A 22,411-nucleotide genomic window follows, 5' to 3' on the forward strand; every position below is an offset into this window, starting at 1 on the left:
CCAGCAGTGCAGGGGCAGCCTCCACCAGGCCCCCACCCATGTCCGACTCATGTCTCCCACCACCCCCACACCCCAGCCACCAGGGGCAGCCTCCACCAGGCCCCCACCCATGTCTCCCACCACCCCCACCCCCCAGCCACCAGGGGCACCCTCCACCAGGCCCCCACCCATGTCTCCCACCACCCCCACCCCCCAGCCACCAGGGGCAGCCTCAACCAGGCCCCCACCCATGTCTCCCACCACCCCCACACCCCAGCAGTGCAGGGGCAGCCTCCACCAGGCCCCCACCCATGTCTCCCACCACCCCCACACCCCAGCAGTGCAGGGGCAGCCTCCACCAGGCCCCCACCCATGTCCAACTCATGTCTCCCACCACCCCCACCCCCCAGCCACCAGGGGCAGCCTCCACCAGGCCCCCACCCATGTCTCCCACCACCCCCACACCCCAGCAGTGCAGGGGCAGCCTCCACCAGGCCCCCACCCATGTCCGACTCATGTCTCCAACCACCCCCACACCCCAGCCACCAAGGGCACCCTCCACCAGGCCCCCACCCATGTCTCCCACCACCCCCAGCCACCAGGGGCACCCTCCACCAGGCCCCCACCCATGTCTCCCACCACCCCCACCCCCCAGCACTGTGAGGCACCTGCCAGCAGGCCCCCACCCATGTCTCCCAGCACCCCCACCCCCCAGCCACCAGGGGCAGCCCCCACCAGGCCCCATGTGCGCCTCAGTGGCGGACTCCTCCTCCTCTGTGGAAACCACCAACCTGGATGGCACCTTGCCGTCTACCGCCGTAGCAGGCCCCTGTGGGGGCTCACCCACCCCTTCCGCTGCAGCCGTGGGGGCATCCCTGCCGCCTTGCTCCACAGCGCCGTCTACACCCTCTCCTTCACTAGCCGCTGCGTAGAGGGAGACATAGAACACAAGCATCAGGGTACTGTACAATGGTACCCTAGACAGGAAGCAATAGCAGATGAGTGCCACTGTCAAAGTACACTTCCATCATGTCACACCACAACACATGTGTCAGTCCAGGCAAAACACACACAGTGACAGTCATGCTGCGTGCCATGGACATTTCTATGCATGTCCAATGGACTCACGAATCATACAATGTAATGGGACTCACATGCATCATGGGTCATGCCTATCACATGCACACACTTCACCTCAGTCACATCCATCTGGCCCCGTACACCCCAATCACAGTGCATACAGGGATGACTAGGCTGCATCAGTGAATCAGTACATTGTCACAGACATGTGTCATGCATCCATGGCACTCACAAGTCACAGACACGCAGGTCAGGCACACAGACATGGATACCACATATGTATCTGGCATCAGCACCCATCCCTCGCCCCCACCCATGTCCAGGAACAGAGACTGCCATGCTGTCATGTGTGCAATCTGCACAGGGCTCCCCATGTCGCATTCAAACACATGCAACAACCATGCTGTTCACACATTACAGGTCGCACATGCATTACCATGATGTCCCTGCACACATACATGCGTACATGGCCTATGTCACACATGCAGGCAAGTATCAGACAACCAGCACACTGCAACATGCCCTGTCTCACACAGCAATGCTTGGCCACTTACCGCTCAACTCCAGACGGGTCTCCCTCTCAAGGACCTGGCTGTGGAGCGCTGGGTGTGCGCGTTCCAGGACCCTCAACTGGATGGAACTCATGCGGCCCCGGCCCCCCTCCGCAAGGCGCCGGGCCTTCATGAGGGTCCTGGACCTCAAGTCCTCCCAGCGCTTCTTGACCTTCTGGATGGTGCGGGTTGCCACCCCCTCCGCGTCCTCTCCCGTCCTTCCCTGTTGGCGCGGGACGATCCGAAGAGGGCATCATACTGCCCCAGGACTTGCTCCACCAGGACACCAACTTCGGTGGCAGTGAAGCTGGTGCCCCTCTGCCCCTCTGGCCGGGGGTTGCCACTGGTGTCAGATGTGGATGTGCCCGACATGGCAACCCCAGGGGCAGGAGTGGGTGGCCAACTGGGTCTTGGGGCTGGGCTGTGGAGCGATGTCATTTGAGTCGGGAGTCTTCTGTACCAGCAGGGGTGGACACAGCAACTGGACCCCTGCAGATGGCTGATGTGCAGGCACCAAATGGCAGGGCACGGTGGCAGCAGGCAGGCAGGCAGCAGCAGATGGCATGTGGGAGGCTGCTTGGGGCACTGGGGGCCAGTGAATTGGCCTTCTGGGCAGGAGCGTGGTCTTCCGTGTGTTTTCGCGTGGCCAGCTTGATACGGAGTGATTAGGCACATGAAAAATCTGCACGCAGCGTGTAATGCGCGTAAGCGCGTGTGAAAAACTGCACGTCCGCGTGTAATAGGAGGAAAGGGCCCATGCATAAGCGTGCGCGCGTGAAAAACTGCACGTCCGCGTGTAATGCGCGTAAGCGCGCGTGAAAAACTGCACGTCCGTGTGTAATGCGCGTAATCAAACGTGAAAAAGTGCACGTCCGCATGTGACGTGACGCGCGCGTGCGTTTCCCTCAGCACGGGTTAAAGGTGAGCGGGCCCAGCAGTTCGCTGTACGTGCCTTTCGTGGAGACCGACGTGTGTTGCTGCTTCCAGTTGTTTCGCGCGCCATCTACTTCACAGCTCTCAAGGACGTATCTCTTCTTTTGGCGGGGGTATTGGCTACGCGTGTTTTTCTGCATCGCGCTAGTCAGACGGTGAGTCGCAAACGCTCCTTTTCCCACTGCGGGTGCCCCTGTGTATCGCACCCATTTTCGATGTCATCGTAGCCTGCGTGTCCCACGCGTACGCGTTATTCGTGTTACTGGGTGCCACCGCGTACTGCGGGAGGTTTAATCCACGCACGTAGGCTGCAGGGTTGCGTGCACGGTTTTACTGCAGTTTTGGGGTGCCTGAGCGTTGCGTGACCCGTCAACACATCACCGGGGTCACATACAGCCTTGCAGGTGCAGGGGGGCTGTTAACATCTTGCTTCCCACCCCCTTCACCCCAATTGCCCAGGTCAATTGTGCTGTACACCTCCCATTGGCACCACTCCATCTGTGCCAGCACTATTACATCTGTGCCATGGTAGGGAGGCTACCAAAGGTGAGGGGCGCCTCAGCTGGGCGTACTCCTCGTGGCGGGCGTGGTCGGGGACGTGGCCGTGGTGACCAGGGAGTAGGGGGACTCCAGGGTGTCCAGGGCAGCCGCAGAGGGGGAAGAGGCAGGGGTGCGCCACTTGAGCACAATGTTGTGCCATGTGTTGGTGCAGCCATGCCACCACCCCCTGTGGTTCAGGGGGATGCAGCTCCTGCATCTGGCACTGGCACCCGTATGACCCGGCAGTCCGTTTCATCGACTGCCACGGGCCCAAGGTAGCGGTAGCTGCAGGTGCAGCTGTGGACACCGCCACCCAGGCTCAGGGTCTGCCAGCGCAGGCTGCGTTGGCACTTGAAGAGCCCTTGGTAGATCTCCAACAGGCCAGGGGGGAAACCATTGGGGCAGGCCGGGCTGCTCAGACCAAGACACGTGTCCCTGGGGCAGTCATGTCATCTGCTGCCCCGAACAGCCGGGTGTTGGCAAGTGCAGGGGCAGATGCACCCAACAGCACCCCGGTTGTGAGTCTGCCAACCAGGACCGTTGCGGTCAATGACCCTGCCACAGCTGATGTTGCTGCGCAGGGTCCATTAGTGGGCACCCAGCTGCCACTGACACAAGTCAGGCCTTTGGTCATCCCTCCACCTGCCACTCCCTCGGCTCAATCCTCCCAACCCACTGGCCATACTGGTCAGGGCGGCATTAGCCAGCCAGGGTCTGCGCCACAGTCCAAGAGGAGGAAGGTTGCATCTGCAGCACAGGCTGGGACCCCACACACAGCCATGACCTCCTGCACGTCGAGGAAGAAGCCTTTGTGTAAGCAGGAACTGGACTTCCTCGTGGACTACGTGCGGGGACACAGCCGTGACATGCTAGTGGGTGCCAATAGTCAGACTACGGCTGCCCAACGTGACACCCACTGGAAGCATGTTGCGGAACATGTCAGTTCATTCGGCCATGAGGTGCGCACGGCGCAGGAGTGCAAAAAGCGCTGGAATGACATCAAGCGCAGCACTAAGGCCAAGCGTGCCTCAAATTACAACTTGACTCTGGTGACTGGCGGTGGGCCTGCACCAGAGGAGGAAGAACTCACTCCGCATGAGGCTCTCGTTGCGGAGTTCATACCACCAGAATTGGTCGAAGGTGTGGGAGAGATGCTGGACTTTGATGCCCAGTCCAGTGAGTGTTGATGCGTAGTTGTTGAGGACGTGTGTGTTTCACTTGTGGGATGTGTTGTGCATGATTGCTGCTACATGTGACGTGTACATGGTTCTGATGTGTAAGTAATGCAATGCCACCGTCATGCATGTCTCCTCTGCCTGCATGCGGGACTCCATGTGGCCATGCTCCCTTGCCCCTCCTCCGCCACTCTGCACCCCAGTTCCACCTTTGCACTGGTCTGCTACATTCTTGCCAATGTGTAGTTTCTTGTTCATGTGTCCTGTGTAGATGCTAACTTCCAGCTTAGAAAGTGCCAGACATATGCCGTGTGGTACAGCCTTAGTACTCGATGCAGGGTATCCCACTTGTACTGTGCATGGGTCAGATGTCCCGCAGGGACATGAGTGCCCATTCATGCTCCATGTGCATTGCACGCATGCCCCTATGTGTACTTGACTGGATGATCACTGTAATATGAGTCCTTGGTTACATACATTGCCTGCCATATTATCGGCCTCCCCATGTCAACTGTGGCTCAGTCCTGCGTTGCACACATGTTTAGGCTCTGACAATCTGTGTGGCTCACAGGCCTCAGCCTGTTCAATGGCCAATGACTCTGTCCAACTCTTGTCGTGTCTTCTTCACATGTGGCCGTCCTCCGGATCTTCCATCATGTGTCCTGCCCACTGTCCCAGCATCATTTGCAGTGTTGTAATTTAAATCACATTAAGCTGTTGATGCCACTCAACACTGCTTGTCAATACACAGGTGTATGGTCAGCCTTTTGATACCATGCTAGGCATCCCTGCTTTGGTACTGGGGTGGAGGGGTGCTTGCCTTCTAGACATGGTACACATTGAATACACAATGCACGTGATGTCTGATTTTGACATTGCACTGCCTTCACATTTCCTGGCACACACCATGGAGTGCTTGTACATGTAGGTAGTGAGTGGCGTACACATTTTCTGCACTGCATAGACCCACTTCCATGCAAACTGCCACCTTTCAACAGGTCTGATCACAGAAGCTATTCTAAGTAGACCCAGCATGCATGCCAGGTCATATGTTGTGTGTCACATGTCTGCCGGATGCCTTTGCTGTCGGTGTGTGTGTGTGTGTGTTGTGTGCTTCTGACATGTGTAGTGACCTTTTCCTCTCTATTTTTCAGGTGATGACGCAATGGATGCAGAGGATGGTGTTGTCATGCCAGACACAGGGTTGGTAAGACCACATCAACCCGGCACTAGTGGGGGTCGTGGGGTGGTAGGCCACGAAAACCCCCAAGTGCTGCAGTCCATCCTGTCTCTGGCTGCCTATGAGTCCAGCCTTGATGACGACTCTGACGTCCATGTTGAGTTGGATGAGCATCAAGTCCATGTGTCAGGGGTGAGTGATTCTGATGTGGACACTCCTCTGTCTGCGACACCTGCACTGAGGGACTGTCTCTCTATCCCTACAGCCCTCCCTTCACAGCACTTGTCTGCACTTACCTTTGCAGTTGCCACCAGGCGACCTATGTATTATTTTTTTGGCCTACTTCCCCTGTACTGGACTCCCCCCCACCCTTCCCCTTGCACTTTTCCCTTCCCCCTACCCCTGCACTTGCACAATCTCAATGACACCTGGCCTAGTAGTACCGTTCTCTGTGTTCCCTTGTTCCCCCCCCCACTGCCTCATTGTGCCTTGGAATACTTGTGTATGGCTCATGTCATGTCACATGTCATATGTGTGCATTTTGGTTGCACAGGATAGCTTGTGTTTAAGTAGCTAGGGATGCAGACGATGTGGCACTTCCATGGCAACTATCTCAGGGTGGTAGGGTTGTGACAGTTGACTGTCACTTTGTCATCATCGATTGTCACCTGGTATGTGCCAGGCCTGTGTGCTCTCCGCAGGGGTGGGAGTTTAGGTGAAAAATGTGGCCGCAAGCTGGGTCCGGGCTTCCTCGCCACGTGCCCTGTCCCCTCCCATGGGCAGCTCCTGTGCCTGTGGTTGGGGATGTGGGGGCACCACCATGTCCACCGGGACGCCCTGCCGTGTTGCAACATTGTGCAGGACACATGCTGCCACAATGATTCTGCACACAACTGCTGGTGCATAGAGTAGTTGCCCACCAGAGCGGTCAAGGGAGCGGAAACGTGACTTGAGCACTCCGAATGTGCGCTCCACTATGCCCCTGGTTGCAATATGGGCAGCGTTGTATCTTACCTGGGGTGATGTGGTGGGGTTCCGGATTGGCGTCATCATGTGGTTGCTCAGAGGGTAGGCACTGTCCCCTGGGGAGGTGATAATTGTTGAGATTATTAGGGTTGGTATATTTGTCTGTGTGTGACTTGCATGCATGTGCAAGGGCATTTGTACTCACCTAGGAGCCATGTGTCGCCATGCTGCCCAGCTTCCAGGGCCCGGCTCAGGGCGGACATTCTGTATATGAAACTGTCATGGGTGGAGCCAGGGTAGTTTGCATAGACAGAGGTGATGATTCCCTTTGCATCGCATACCACCTGTACATTGATGGAATGCCAGTGCTTGCGGTTTCGGTAGATGTGCTCAGTGGCCCTAGGTGGACGTAGGGCCACATGGGTGCAATCTATGGCACCGAGCACTTTGGGGAAGTGTGCCACCCTGAAAAAATCCAGGACAACGGCCTGCCTTTCTGCGGGTGTTCTGGGCATGTATATGTGCCTGCGGACTGAGGGGCGCGCTGTCATGATTGCCAGTACCTGGTGTAGGCAGCGTGACTGCGTGGCCTGTGAGACCCCCCCCCACTATGGCAGTGGTCCGCTGAAACGACCCAGTGGCCAAAAAATGCAAGACATTGAGCAGCTTCTCCAAAGGGCTCAATGCTTGGGAGCAAAGGGTGGGGGATGTGAGGTCATCTTCCCACTCCCTGACCAGGTCTAGGATGATATGGGGTGGAAACCTATACCTGCCGTAGACCTGGTCGTCAGGCATCCCAAAAAGGCTTGTCCTTGGTGCAAAAATGCGTGCCCTGGCTATTCTCCTCCTCCTGCGGTGTCCCACAATCAGTGCAGCAACAAATGGGGCATTCATCGTCGCTGTATATACGCGTTTGTTGTTTGCGCGCACTTTTATGCTGTGCGCGGGCGCGGGACGCCTCCGTGTGGGCGGACTCGTTGGTTTCCCGTATTCGGGTGTCATCGCGTGTGATCGGAGGGGAGCGAGCGTACACGCAATTGGCCTGGGTACGTGTGTTTCGGGGTGCGCGGGTAGTTCCACACGCCATTGGCCTGGGTACGTGTGTTTCGGGGTGCGCGGGTAGTTCCACACGCCATTGGCCTGGGTACGTGTGTTCCGGGGTACCGTGAACTTTCACACGCGATTGGTTGAAATCCACGTGTGTTCTGTCATCATGTGCAATGAGGGATACTCCCTCGCACGTCACGTCACAGACGCGCTCACGCGCTGAGGGCCTTTGGTCCAATGAAAATGCGTATGCGTGCAGACGCGCTTACGCGCTAAGGGCCTTTCCTCGAATTACACGCTGACGTGCAGAATTTTCACGTGCCAAATCACTCCGTATCAAGCTGGCCACGCGTAAGCACACGGAAGACCACGCTCCTGCCCAGAAGGCCGAACTACTGCCCCCCAGAGCCCCGAGCACGCTCCCACCTGCCATCTGCTGCTGCCTGACTGCCTGCTGCCCACGTGCCCTGCCATTTGCTGCCTGCACATCAGCCAGGGGTGCTGTTGGTGTGACCACCCCTGCTGGAACCAAAGACTCCCGACTGGGATTCCATCGCTCCACAGCCCAGCCCCAGGACCCAGTTGCCCACCCACTCCTGCCTCTGGGGTTGTCATGTCGGGGCAAACTCCATCTGTGACCACTGACAACCCCCGACCAGAGAGGCAGAGGGGCACCAGCTTCAGTGCCACCGAAGTTGGTGTCCTGGTGGAGCAAGTCCTGGGGCAGTATGATGCCCTCTTCGGAAGTTCCCACGCCGACAAGGAAGGACGGACTCGGATCTGGACTGACATCGTGACTGCCATCAACGCGGAGGGGGTGGCAGTCCGCGACTTCCAACATGTCAAGAAGCGCTGGGAGGACTTCAGGTCCAGGACCCTGAACAAGGCCCGGCGCCTCTTGAAGGCAGCGGATGCCAAGGGGCGCCGGGGCCACTTGTCGGAAGAACAGATGAGGGTCCTGGAACGCATATCCTCAGCGCTCCACGTCCAGGTCCTTGAGAAGCAGACCCGTCTGGAGTCGAGCGGTGAGTGTACATGCATCCTGATTGTGAGCAGTGCATGTGGTGATTGTTCAGTAGTGTGCAGGTTGCACATCTGTTTGTATGGGGTCGAGTATGGGTGGGGGTGTACAGGGCCGTGGGGCTGACACATGCGAGGGCTGTTATGTGTGAGACATGGATGGTGCCTGTGTGTGTGGGCTTGCATGCCAAATTCAGTTCTGTGGGCACACAAGTTTGTATGAATGTGTATGTGAGTAGACATGTCCGTGATGTCACGCATGTATGTTGTTTTCAGCTGCATGTATCAGCGCTGTGTACATGTGCATGTGTGTGTATTTGACAAGGGTGCAACAGTGATGCAACATGGATGCATGTGACAGCTTTAAGTGGAAGCCTGATGGGCAGATGTGACATGGATGCCCGTCTGAACACTGCGACACTTGGCAGAGGTGTACACATGCATGCAAGTGTGGTGGTGTGTGTACATGTGTGGTGCACTTCCTGTGTTGCATGTGATGTCTGACTCACCTTTGGCTGCTCATGCTGTTGTATGTGTATGGATGGTGTTGGCAGTTGCGATATGGCTGCGGTATGGCTTGTGTGTGCGAGTTGTAATGACATGTGTGTTGGGGATCGTGATGACATGTCTGAGGTTTGCCAATGCCACTCATGTACAACTGTCATGTGTGTATGTGTCCATTGTACAGTGCCCTGATGCGTGTGTTTTGTTTCTCCCTGTCTGCAGCGTCAACTGATGAAGAGGGCGGAGAAGGTGCTGTGGAGCACAGGGGCGGGGATCCCACCGCCAGCCGGAGACGCAAGGCCCGGCTCCCCTCCCATGTTGTCATCTCGTCGGGGAGTGAGGAGTCCGGTGCCGCGTCCCAGGCCGCAGCTGCCGGGGGAGGTCCAAGAGGCGGAGGTTGCAGTTGGACTCCTCGGCAGCAGAAGGGGCAGCTGGGACCCCACAGGGCCCAACGGGGGAAGATGGCACAGAGTCATCCAGGTTGGTGGGGGGTTTGGTGGAGGAGGAGGCCGTGCAAGCACCGGAGACGGGGTCTGGGGGTGGGGATCCCACTGGTGCTAGTGGTGCAGTGCAGGACCAGGGACAGGAGGCAGCACAGGCCGCCGCGGAGGTGCCTGTGTGCAATCCTGTCCCTGATCCTGTCCCTGCATCATCTTGCACCAGCAGGGATGCCTATGTCCAGACCAGTTTTCAGGCAGGGGATGAGCTGACGTCAACTGGCCTTCCTCTGCCTGCGGACGTGGCTATCCAGGCCCGGGTTGAGCCTGTCCTGGCTGGTGTGGCGTTGCGTCAACGGGCCATGCGAGGTGACCTGCAGTCTTTTCATGAAGAGACTGCAGGTCATCTCGAATGGCTCGTTGACCACGTCAGCCTGCTGGGACAGGTCACCCAGGCCGGATTCCTCCGTCTGATGGGGCTTGCCACGACCCCCTCCTCAGCTGGACTCCCTACGCGCCAGTCGTACTCTGTGCCATCTTCCCACCCATCAGTCACCTGGGTGCCCTGTGGAGCTGCCTCTGACGGTGCGGCCAGGCTGGTGGAGGAGGCATCCCTGCCACAGTCGGGAGTCGGACGTCCAGCAGGGGTGGCCACGTCAACGACTGCACCCCAGCCGGCGGAGGATGTGCAGGCAGCAGGAGGCAGTGCAGGGGCAGAGGCACAGCAGCAGCAGCACCATGGTGGGAGCCATGAATGCTCGGGGCCTTCGACATCGGAGGGGCAGGCATCGGCCGGAGGGCAGGAGGACCCAGGACAAAAAGTGTCTTCCGTGTGGCAGCGGTTGGGCCACGCCATAGATACGGAGCGGCAGCGGGCGGAAGAGGCACGGCTCTCAATGGTCAGGGCGGAGAACTCCATGCAGAGGGCCCTGAGGCGGGCCGAGTGCCTCGAGGCAATCCGCAGGGGTTTGGAGGTGGACACGTCGACGGCCCTGTGGACCCTCGGGGACACGGAGGAGGACCGCCTCCTGGACATTGAGGAGGAGTTCGATGATGCCCTGGCCCGGCACATCCAGAAGTGAGCCGTGGAACTAGCCCGCTGCCCTTCTACATAGTTATGTAGGTAGTGTTAGGTTTCATTTTTGTTTTTATTTCATTTGGACCTTTTGGACATTGGCCACATTTTTGTATATAGTTTTTTTTATTAGTTAGTGTAGTTAGATAGGTTTCCTTTATTTTGTTGGGATAATGGACCCTGGCTTCTTGCATTGTACATAGTTGTGGACTTGTACATACTTTCTTTTTTAACATTCTCCATGGATCTCAATGGCTTATTATTTTCATTTCCCATTGGATTTTGTTTTGTGGACATTGACTTTGTACAACATTACTTTGGATTTCAATATTCTTTATTTTTTTTATTTTGAACGGACATGCTTCTTTTTATTTTTTTCCATTCACATTTCTGTTTCTTCATTTTTGATTCTATTCATGTTTCCTTTAATACATTATTTTTTTGTTGAACTTCAATGTGTGGTATCTCATTGTTTTCATGCATTTCATGTTATGTGTTTTGAGATTCACTGACACCCATTGGGTGTATGTGAGGGACATGTGTTTGTTTTGGAACTTGCAATTGGTGTTCTGTGATGTGATTGCAAATTATGAGTGGGTGGATGCAATACTCGGGTGGGTGTTTTGCATTTGGGGGCTGACCATGGAGACCAGGGATCTGGACTGTGATGACATGTTGGGTGGGGAACATGAGTTGGACATGGGTGGGGGCCTGCTGGCAGGTGCCCCACAGTGCTGGGGGGTGGTGGGGAACATGAGTTGGACATGGGTGGGGGCCTGCTGGCAGGTGCCCCACAGTGCTGGGGGGTGGGGGTGGTGGGAGACATGAGTTGGACATGGGTGGGGGCCTGCTGGCAGGTGCCCCACAGTGCTGGGGGGTGGGGGTGGTGGGAGACATGAGTTGGACATGGGTGGGGGCCTGCTGGCAGGTGCCCTGCACTGCTGGGGGGTGGGGGTGGTGGGAGACATGGGTGGGGGCCTGGTGGAGGCTGCCCCTGCACTGCTGGGGGGTGGGGGTGGTGGGAGACATGGGTGGGGGACTGGTGGAGGCTGCCCCTGGTGGCTGGGGGGTGGGGGTGGTGGGAGACATGGGTGGGGGCCTGGTGGAGGCTGCCCCTGGTGGCTGGGGGGTGGGGGTGGTGGGAGACATGGGTGGGGGCCTGGTGGAGGCTGCCCCTGCACTGCTGGGGGGTGGGGGTGCTGGGGGACATGGGTGGGGGCCTGGTGGATGCTGCCCCTGGTGGCTGAGGGGTGGGGGTGCTGGGTGACATGGGTGGGGGCCTGGTGGAGGCTGCCCCTGCACTGCTGGGGGGTGGGGGTGGTGGGAGACATGGGTGGGGGCCTGGTGGAGGCTGCCCCTGCACTGCTGGGGGGTGGGGGTGGTGGGAGACATGGGTGGGGGCCTGGTGGATGCTGCCCCTGGTGGCTGGGGGGTGGGGGTGCTGGGTGACATGGGTGGGGGCCTGGTGGAGGCTGCCCCTGCACTGCTGGGGGGTGGGGGTGGTGGGAGACATGGGTGGGGGCCTGGTGGAGGCTGCCCCTGCACTGCTGGGGGGTGGGGGTGGTGGGAGACATGGGTGGGGGCCTGGTGGAGGCTGCCCCTGGTGGCTGGGGGGTGGGGGTGCTGGGTGACATGGGTGGGGGCCTGGTGGAGGCTGCCCCTGCACTGCTGGGGGGGTGGGGGTGCTGGGGGACATGGGTGGGGGCCTGGTGGATGCTGCCCCTGGTGGCTGGGGGGTGGGGGTGCTGGGTGACATGGGTGGGGGCCTGGTGGAGGCTGCCCCTGCACTGCTGGGGGGTGGGGGTGGTGGGAGACATGGGTGGGGGCCTGGTGGAGGCTGCCCCTGGTGACTGGGGAGGTGGGGGTGGTGGGGAACATGAGTTGGACATGGGTGGGGGCCTGCTGGCAGGTGCCCCACAGTGCTGGGGGGTGGGGGTGGTGGGGAACATGAGTTGGACATGGGTGGGGGCCTGCTGGCAGGTGCCCCACAGTGCTGGGGGGTGGGGGTGGTGGGAGACATGAGTTGGACATGGGTGGGGGCCTGCTGGCAGGTGCCCTGCTCTGCTGGGGTGTGGGGGTGGTGGGAGACATGGGTGGGGGCCTGGTGGAGGCTGCCCCTGCACTGCTGGGGGGTGGGGGTGGTGGGAGACATGGGTGGGGGCCTGGTGGAGGCTGCCCCTGGTGACTGGGGGGGTGGGGGTGGTGGGAGACATGGGTGGGGGCCTGGTGGAGGCTGCCCCTGCACTGCTGGGGGGTGGGGGTGGTGGGAGACATGGGTGGGAGCCTTGTGGAGGCTGCCCCTGCACTGCTGGGGGTTGGGGGTGGTGGGAGACATGGGTGGGGGCCTGGTGGAGGCTGCCCCTGGTGGCTGGGGGGTGGGGGTGGTGGGAGACATGGGTGGGGGCCTGGTGGAGGCTGCCCCTGGTGGCTGGGGGGTGGGGGTGGTGGGAGACATGGGTGGGGGCCTGGTGGAGGCTGCCCCTGCACTGCTGGGGGGTGGGGGTGCTGGGGGACATGGGTGGGGGCCTGGTGGATGCTGCCCCTGGTGGCTGAGGGGTGGGGGTGCTGGGTGACATGGGTGGGGGCCTGGTGGAGGCTGCCCCTGCACTGCTGGGGGGTGGGGGTGGTGGGAGACATGGGTGGGGGCCTGGTGGAGGCTGCCCCTGCACTGCTGGGGGGTGGGGGTGGTGGGAGACATGGGTGGGGGCCTGGTGGATGCTGCCCCTGGTGGCTGGGGGGTGGGGGTGCTGGGTGACATGGGTGGGGGCCTGGTGGAGGCTGCCCCTGCACTGCTGGGGGGTGGGGGTGGTGGGAGACATGGGTGGGGGCCTGGTGGAGGCTGCCCCTGCACTGCTGGGGGGTGGGGGTGGTGGGAGACATGGGTGGGGGCCTGGTGGAGGCTGCCCCTGGTGGCTGGGGGGTGGGGGTGCTGGGTGACATGGGTGGGGGCCTGGTGGAGGCTGCCCCTGCACTGCTGGGGGGGTGGGGGTGCTGGGGGACATGGGTGGGGGCCTGGTGGATGCTGCCCCTGGTGGCTGGGGGGTGGGGGTGCTGGGTGACATGGGTGGGGGCCTGGTGGAGGCTGCCCCTGCACTGCTGGGGGGTGGGGGTGGTGGGAGACATGGGTGGGGGCCTGGTGGAGGCTGCCCCTGGCGACTGGGGAGGTGGGGGCGGTGGGGAACAATAGTTGGACATGGGTGGGGGCCTGCTGGCAGGTGCCCCACAGTGCTGGGGGGTGGGGGTGGTGGGGAACATGAGTTGGACATGGGTGGGGGCCTGCTGGCAGGTGCCCCACAGTGCTGGGGGGTGGGGGTGGTGGGAGACATGAGTTGGACATGGGTGGGGGCCTGCTGGCAGGTGCCCTGCTCTGCTGGGGTGTGGGGGTGGTGGGAGACATGGGTGGGGGCCTGGTGGAGGCTGCCCCTGCACTGCTGGGGGGTGGGGGTGGTGGGAGACATGGGTGGGGGCCTGGTGGAGGCTGCCCCTGGTGACTGGGGGGGTGGGGGTGGTGGGAGACATGGGTGGGGGCCTGGTGGAGGCTGCCCCTGCACTGCTGGGGGGTGGGGGTGGTGGGAGACATGGGTGGGAGCCTTGTGGAGGCTGCCCCTGCACTGCTGGGGGTTGGGGGTGGTGGGAGACATGGGTGGGGGCCTGGTGGAGGCTGCCCCTGGTGACTGGGGAGGTGGGGGTGGTGGTAGACATGAGTTGGACATGGGTGGGGGCCTGCTGGCAGGTGCCCTGCACTGCTGGGGGGTGGGGGTGGTGGGAGACATGGGTGGGGGCCTGGTGGAGGCTGCCCCTGCACTGCTGGGGGGTGGGGGTGGTGGGAGACATGGGTGGGGGCCTGGTGGAGGCTGCCCCTGGTGACTGGGGGGGTGGGGGTGGTGGGAGACATGGGTGGGGGCCTGGTGGAGGCTGCCCCTGCACTGCTGGGGGGTGGGGGTGGTGGGAGACATGGGTGGGAGCCTTGTGGAGGCTGCCCCTGCACTGCTGGGGGGTGGGGGTGGTGGGAGACATGGGTGGGGGCCTGGTGGAGGCTGCCCCTGGTGACTGGGGAGGTGGGGGTGGTGGGGAACATGAGTTGGACATGGGTGGGGGCCTGCTGGCAGGTGCCCCACAGTGCTGGGGGGTGGGGGTGGTGTGGAACATGAGTTGGACATGGGTGGGGGCCTGCTGGCAGGTGCCCCACAGTGCTGGGGGGTGGGGGTGGTGGGAGACATGAGTTGGACATGGGTGGGGGCCTGCTGGCAGGTGCCCTGCACTGCTGGGGGGTGGGGGTGGTGGGAGACATGGGTGGGGGCCTGGTGGAGGCTGCCCCTGCACTGCTGAGGGGTGGGGGTGGTGGGAGACATGGGTGGGGGCCTGGTGGAGGCTGCCCCTGGTGGCTGGGGGGTGGGGGTGGTGGGAGACATGGGTGGGGGCCTGGTGGAGGCTGCCCCTGGTGGCTGGGGGTTGGCGGTGGTGGGAGACATGGGTGGGGGCCTGGTGGATGCTGCCCCTGGTGGCTGGGGGGTGGGGGTGCTGGGTGACATGGGTGGGGCCTGGTGGAGGCTGCCCCTGCACTGCTGGGGGGTGGGGGTGGTGGGAGACATGGGTGGGGGCCTGGTGGAGGCTGCCCCTGCACTGCTGGGGGGTGGGGGTGGTGGGAGACATGGGTGGGGGCCTGGTGGATGCTGCCCCTGGTGGCTGGGGGGTGGGGGTGCTGGGAGACATGGGTGGGGGCCTGGTGGAGGCTGCCCCTGGTGGCTGGGGGTGCAGGGGGACATGCGTTGGTGGGCAGTAGTGCTAGTTGATATGTGGGTTGGCTGGTGGGCATGGCCATGGTGGATCGGGTGCCTGCAGGACATGTGCTGGGTAGGCCCCTGTGGTGTGAGCCACCTGCAGGGGCCGTGGAGGGTGTAGAGGGTACACCTGGGAGGACCCACACGTGCAATTCACGTGTGCTGCTCCCCGTGCACCCCTGTAATACACATACCCTGATAATATCGCGTGTGTAACTTCCCGCGCACCCCCGAAATACACTTACCCCGCTCATTCGCGTGTGTAACATCCCGCGCACCCCCGGAATACACTTACCTCGCTCAATCGCATATTTGACTTCCCGCGCACCCCTGAAATACACGTACCCCGCTCAATCGCGTGTGTGACTTCCCGCGCACCCCCGGAATACACGTACCCCACTCAATCGCATATTTGACTTCCAGCGCACCCCCGAAATCCACGTACCACGCTCAATCGCGTGTGGAACTTCCCGCGCACCCCTGAAATCCACGTACCCGGCCAAATCGCGTGTGGAACTTCCCGCGCACCCCTGAAATCCACGTACCCTGACTAATCGCGCGTGGTACTTCCCGCGCACCCCCGAAATCCACGTACCCCGCTCAATCGCGTGTGGAACTTCCCGCGCACCCCTGAAATCCACGTACCCGGCCAAATCGCGTGTGGAACTTCCCGCGCACCCCTGAAATCCACGTACCCTGACTAATCGCGCGTGGTACTTCCCGCGCACCCCTGAAATCCACGTACCCGGCCAAATCGCGTGTGGAACTTCCCGCGCACCCCCGAAATCCACGTACCCTGACTAATCGCGCGTGGTACTTCCCGCGCACCCCCGGAATACACGTACCCCGCTCATTCGCGTGTGTAACTTCCCGCGCACCCCCGGAATACACGTACCTCGCTCAATCGCATATTTGACTTCCCGCGCACCCCCGAAATACACGTACCCCGATCAATCGCGTGTGTAACTTCCCGCGCACCCCCGGAATACACGTACCTCGCTCAATCGCGTATTTGACTTCCCGCGCAACCCCGAAATACACGTATCTCGCTCAATCGCGTATTTGCCTTCCCGCGCAACCCCGAAATACACGTACCTCGCTCAATCGCGTGTGTAACTTCCCGCGCACCCAATACACATACCCCGCTCAATCGCGTGTGGAACTTCCCGCGCACCCCTGAAATCCACGTACCCGGCAAAATCGCGTGTGGAACTTCCCGCGCACCCCTGAAATCCACGTACCCGGCCAAATCGCGTGTGGAACTTCCCGCGCACCCCGAAATACACGTACCCCGCTCAATCGCGTGTGTAACTTCCCGCGCAACCCCGGAATACACGTACCCCGCTCAATCGCGTATTTAACTTCCCGCGGCGCCACTTTTTTGATGCGCTGGGACTCTACCGCCTGCCTTCGTGTGGCGGCCGTGTTTCAGCTTGTGCGTGGCTTTGGCTGTGCGTGGGTTTGCCCTATTCCATTCCATGAATACGTGTGGTTCGAGTGCGTGTGGGCGTTCCCTCTGCTTCCGTGCAGTACATCCCCAGTTACGCCCTTATTTTCGCGTGTTGTTCCCCATTCCGCGCGTTACGCCCCATGTCCCGCCCACTTTCTGGTGTGTGCGCTGAGGTTGTGCGCTTTCACTGTGCGCGTCGCGCACCGTCGCGCACGCCTTTCGCGATGTTGCAATGACTTGTGCGCCATGCACGGGTTTGGCGCACATCCCGCGGTGAACACGCGCAGGGACTTCCATGAATCGCACGCGTGCGTGTGCGCCTGTTTTTTTCCGCTTGCGCATGCTTGCGCATGCTTGCGCCTAGATTTTCGGCGCACGTTTGTTCCATGAATCGGCCCCTAAATCTTTCTTTGTGTTTTCTGCTATTTAAATTCTTACCCGCTTTTCCTGGCTCTTGGGCGGGCCTTAGCTCTGCCTGCTCCGTTCCTTCGCCGGACCGCCTCCAACATCCTTCCGGTTCCCGGAATCGTAACTTCCATTTCAATTGCTTCCCAAATCCTGTCTTCAAAGATCAAAGGATCCTTTCCTGTTCCTTGCAGTCACCTTCCCTGCTATCCAGGACTTAACCCCTTACTAATACTGACTATTACGGATTGCTGGCAGCAATATTGCTGAAGTTTTCAATTGTTTCCCGGTTTTACAGTGTAAGCGTCCCTTTTCTAATCCGGACCAACGCACATCTAATTGAAAGGATCAAGGAAACACCTAGCAGGGTTTTTTCAGCCTTTGGCTTTTTCCCTGTCCAAGAGGCGTGCTCCTCGGGGGTCCCTGAGGTCTGTATACAATTCAGAACAAGGTGGCCAACCGAAGGAGCGCGTCCTTACTTACACCAAAAGAAGGGGAAGAAGATAACAGAATCCAAGAAACCCAGGAAAAAGAAGGAAGCATAGAGATTGGGGGAGTCGTTAGAAGACACAGGTGACGAGGAGTTTGGGGAAAGGGAACCAAGTCATGACAATTGCCCTATAGGTCATTCCGAGCCTGGTGTGCACTAATGTTGGCGAAAGTGTGCTTAATCTCCTTCAGTATGAAATTTGAGCAAACACAAACTGGGTGTTGGACCGCCTTCAATGTTTGCAGATTGTGGAGGCTGGTGAATGTATTGAATAGATGTAAATATATCCTATCAATATGCTGGAAAGACCAAGCTTAGCGAGAGAGCCTGAACTATCCAAATGGAGGCCTGGGGGAAGTAATGTGTTAAAGTTGTGCATTTTATAACACACAGTCGTGAAAAATTGCCTAAAAACACACAGAGTTTATAATCATTTTTGTAGGGTAAAAGATGAACAAATCCATTAGGTACCAAGTCAACACTAGTGCGCATGAGCATTTTCATGTTGCCTTTGCCCACTGTAAAACAGTATTCTGTCAGCGTAAAATAAAATGTTAATGATGCTTGTGCCCATGTAGGTCCATGCTGGCCACATCAAAATATGCCAGTATTGCCACTGAAGAACATAGTCATGTTTGCTTTACCCTCAATGCCATTAATTATACTATACGAAAACATGTACATGCTGGCTCTGCCAATATATTCTAGTATGCCCATTTAAGAACATACTCCTGTGCCTCTTCCTTAAAGTCAGTTAAAAAAAAGGCCTCGTCACAGTAAGAAAAAATGGCCTTGCAGACTGGACAAATGCGCTCCCATGCAAGAACACTGATCATGTTGGCTTTGGCCTTAGCACCACTGTCAAAAGTCCACCAGAGGCTCCAGAAAGAAGCACAGGTGTTGTGGGTGAGAAGTGGTGGGGGGAGGGGTTTTTCCAGAAGCAGCATTTAAGGTGTGGGATGATTCACAGCCCGCGCTTTGCACAAGTGGCACAGCTGTGGGTTCCCAGCCATGCCCTTGGTCTCTTGAGAAGTCGGTGTGCTTTAGTGCCACGTTCACTTACAGCTTTTTTTGGGAGAGCAGCTGTGCCTCTATCCTCTTCCAGTGTGGAGTGCCACCCACAGCCACCTCACTATGGCGGGTCTCAACATCTCCATTGCTTTCTTTGTATCCATTGTGGTCATCTGCGAGGTGTGCCGTCGGTTGTCCAAAATGTTTCTACCGTCCAGTTTGTACCAGAGCCTGCTGAAGGAAGCGGCCGCCTCCCTGCAGCTGGCCGCCTGCTGCATGGAGCTCCGGATGCTGGTGGAGATCGGCCCCTGGGGTGGCGGCTTCGGCCCTGATGTGGTGCTGACCCTCCTCTTTCTCCTGTTTCTAGCTCACGGAGCATCTTTTGACGGGGCCTCTGGCAACCCGTGTGTGTCCCTCCAAGAATTCCTGACCCGGGAGGCCTCTTGCCTCTCCACCCTGGGCAAGCTTGTGGCCCAGTATGCTGGCATGGAGGCTGCGAAGTTGCTGACCAACAGATACTGGTCGTGGGAGCTGACTGACTTCCACCTGCTCCAGAATCTCATGGCTCGAGACTGCAGCTCCCCCCTCCGGGCCCCAGTCTCGCAGGGCATGTTCGCGGAGGCCGTGTGTGCGTTTTTCTTTCATGCAACCCTGCTTAGATTCCAGCACAGTCGCGCCATGTTCCGGGTACCTGCTATGGCGCTGATGGTCTCTCTACTGGCCTATACAGGTAAGGATGGGGCTTATCGTACATTCCCTTGCCTTTTTTTATACATTGTAAATTGTGTATTTTTATCGTTTTTCCTGTCATTCTATTATTGTACTTTTATGGTTCATAAAATCCAAAATAAAGTTTTGATTAGATGAAAGGAATTGTTATGGGGGTTTACAAAGGCTTTGGACAGTAAGATGTCTAGAAAAGTTGAATTTCGAGAGTTTCAAAACACTTGCCCATCGGCCTATCTATGATGAGGACCCAGAAATCCAACATGTACTCTTAGAAGCTTGCAAAGGTCTGTAAAGGCCGTATATGGTTTATTTTTCAAGCAGGTATCACGGTGTTTCCAGAGCCTTCCAGAAAAATGGCGCATCTCTCTTGTTTTACTCCTCACTATCAGGCAGATGACCCCAACCAAAAACCCAACAACAGATGAAATAATAGCCAAGTATCGGCGCCTTGTTGTCGCCTGCACTGCTGTATTGGAGCGTTTTATCAATTTGTTTGTCCTTATTTAGTAATAAAAATGACATTACAAACAGAAAGGACGTACGGTGGCTAAGGGCCTTCACAATGTACAGCGGATTTGCCCGTGAGAATAGGCCAGGTGGCGCAGGGGAAGCTTGAAGGTACATAGAAGGGGAACTGTGACTAAGGTGCAGCCATGAATAAGATACACATGTAGGGACCTGTATGTAGGTACATTGTACCTGTGTAGTTACCAGCACATTAGAGAGCGTCAGAAATAGGAGAGACGGCCGGGGATTAGTTGAGGGGCCGAGTGGGGCTTGGGGCTGCCCCATTCACCATCCTTTAGGTGTCAGGGTGTGAATGCCACACAGAGATGCCCTACTATTTTCCTTTCTGATCTGATGAGTTCTATAGAATATAAAGAAAGCATATTTTAATTTACGGTAATTGGCATGAAGAAAGTTGCGCCTCATTTATAAATTGGACAATCCGGAAATAAAGTGCCAGTAACAACGTGTGCCACCACTTTTCCGGACCGGGCAATTGAGTGTGGAGGATTAACCTCCAGCTAAGATCTACAGGCAAAAAACAGATGGTATTACCGGCCCGGTGCCTGTAATACAGGTAAATTCCCCCCCTGCCCCCCATGGCGTTTTACAGTAATTCCGGCAGACCAAGTGGAGGAAATGGTAGTACAGTTTGCCCGGCGGGATACCGGCAGACTTAGTGTCGCAACAGAAACACCTACCTTTTTCAAGCTCCAATGCATGTTTACTTGCCTAATAATACCTAATTTGTCAATTAGAGTAACTTTTTTACTCCCTGAAAAACCATGTTTCTCCTAACTTCCAAAAGTAGAGAGCAAACCTCTCTCAGCTCAAAACCTTCCCTGGGGCCCTCGTTATCCCACATTCCAAGAGTCACTCGCGTTTGGCATTGGTTTGGCATTTGGTAACCAGTAGAGCAACTTCAGTGTTGCCAAGGTAGGCGTCCATTTATTAATCCCCAACCCTGTTCCAGACACCCGGTTTCACATATTTTGCAATCGCTGAATTGTTAGGTGTCAGACTTCTCTCTGGGATGTCTCCCTATTCTCTGCAGGACGTATTATGGTTTGTGAAGTGGGCGGCCACTGTCCTTAGCTAAGGTAAGGGGGCAACAGTTGGGTTGTTTTGAGTGTACAGTACACCCAATAGTCAGAAAAGCACCTCAGTCTCCGGCTTTACACGCGCAGTGCAATCCGCCTGTCAGCCACGTAGCTGAGCTTCCAGAAAAATGCAGATGTGTTTGCCTTATAAACCAAATAATGAATATGACGTGATAATGTTGCTGGGATGATTTTGTTGCAGTCATCGCTAACTCTAGTTTTCAGCCCCTAAGGGAAAGTCAATTTGTTACTGCTCTTTTTCGCTGGTTTTCATTATTTATGAGAGTTTGTTGAGGGGTGAAGTCCTAAAAATTAAAGTGGGGGGACTCATCAGCAAACGCAATTCGATGTGACGTCACCAGGAATTAGCATATCAAGGTGAAATATGCACATTTCATTAAATTGGCTTTGCATAACCGCCTCAATTGAACAGGACAAATGGCATTTGCCTTTCATAAACTCAACACACGCACAAAACCAAGGATATTTTCTTCTTATAGTGTTTTTGAAAACATTAAAATGTATGCATGTTTTAAACTCCAAGAACAAATGCACATTTTTTCCCTGGGACTTGCAGTACCGAAATGGGACATTTCACCTTTAGTTTGTTATTTTTGAGACAGTGCAGTGGTGAAGTGTTTGGCCTACAGACCCGAGGACTGCAGTTTTATCCCCGAGGTCTGCTTTAATGAATACATTCCAAGGGGACATCCAAGGTTTCTCTTTAAACTGGGTTAGATTGAGTCCACCCTCTGAATAAAGTGGGGGGACTCCGTCCCCCCGCGTGTACCCTCGACTTGAGCCCTGGTTGAATTACTTCCATGCACATCCCCTTCATACTAGTAGCAAGTACCTGTAGGGTGGTCCGCAATGGCAGAGAGGGACACAAAGAGACTAGAGGATCCAGCTCTGGAGCAGTTTCCAGTAGAGTTGGTGTTTGTTACAGGATCCTATATAACAAAGTAGCCCATTCCACAGCTGGGGGTCCAGTAATGGTGGTTTTGGGGGCTCCTTTAGAAAACAAATTGGTTCTTGGTGCCGTGATATTTTGAGGCAAAGCCTGCGGCATGCTCAATGGTGTCCATGAAATGGGCTGAAACATGGACACTGGATACATTATTGTAGCCTTCAGCCTACTTTGAACTTTATTTACACACCGGCTGAGAGCGAGTGGGATTCTCTTACTTCTTTGCTGTTGGTTTCTAAGGTTTATTCACGGTCTGTATCCATGAAGCTGCTTTTTCACTCCTTTGCAGTGGTGCAGTTGTTCTTTGTGCAAAGTTAAGAGTCTGAGTGTCTATGATTTCTTAATCTGTGCCACAAAAGCATATGTTGCCGGGGGATGGTATATATTACACAAGACAGGTCTAGGGGGCACAATAAAAGACTTTACTTAACTTGTACCTTTGCTTAAAGCCCTTAAACTGCCCTTCATCTGTCTTCAGAATCCC

General features: G+C 57.3%; 1 protein-coding gene across 3 annotated transcripts in view; it reads left to right on the top strand.

Annotated features, from left to right (window-relative positions):
• LOC138491537 (aquaporin-12-like) overlaps positions 1-22,411 on the top strand; it is a 294,433-nt gene that overhangs the window by 170,880 nt on the left and 101,142 nt on the right. Inside the window, exon 1 of one of the 3 annotated variants that reach the window (XM_069618089.1) lies at positions 18,748-19,354. The exons of the other annotated variants lie outside the window; for them this stretch is intronic. Within the exon in view, the coding sequence (XP_069474190.1) occupies positions 18,748-19,354 (607 nt within the window). Of the gene's footprint in view, positions 1-18,747; positions 19,355-22,411 lie in introns of those variants that run through there. 3 annotated transcript variants of the gene reach the window in all.

This window comes from Ambystoma mexicanum, chromosome 10 (genome assembly GCF_040938575.1).
Source record: "Ambystoma mexicanum isolate Mex_15411 chromosome 10, UKY_AmexF1_1, whole genome shotgun sequence".
NCBI lineage: Eukaryota > Metazoa > Chordata > Amphibia > Caudata > Ambystomatidae > Ambystoma > Ambystoma mexicanum.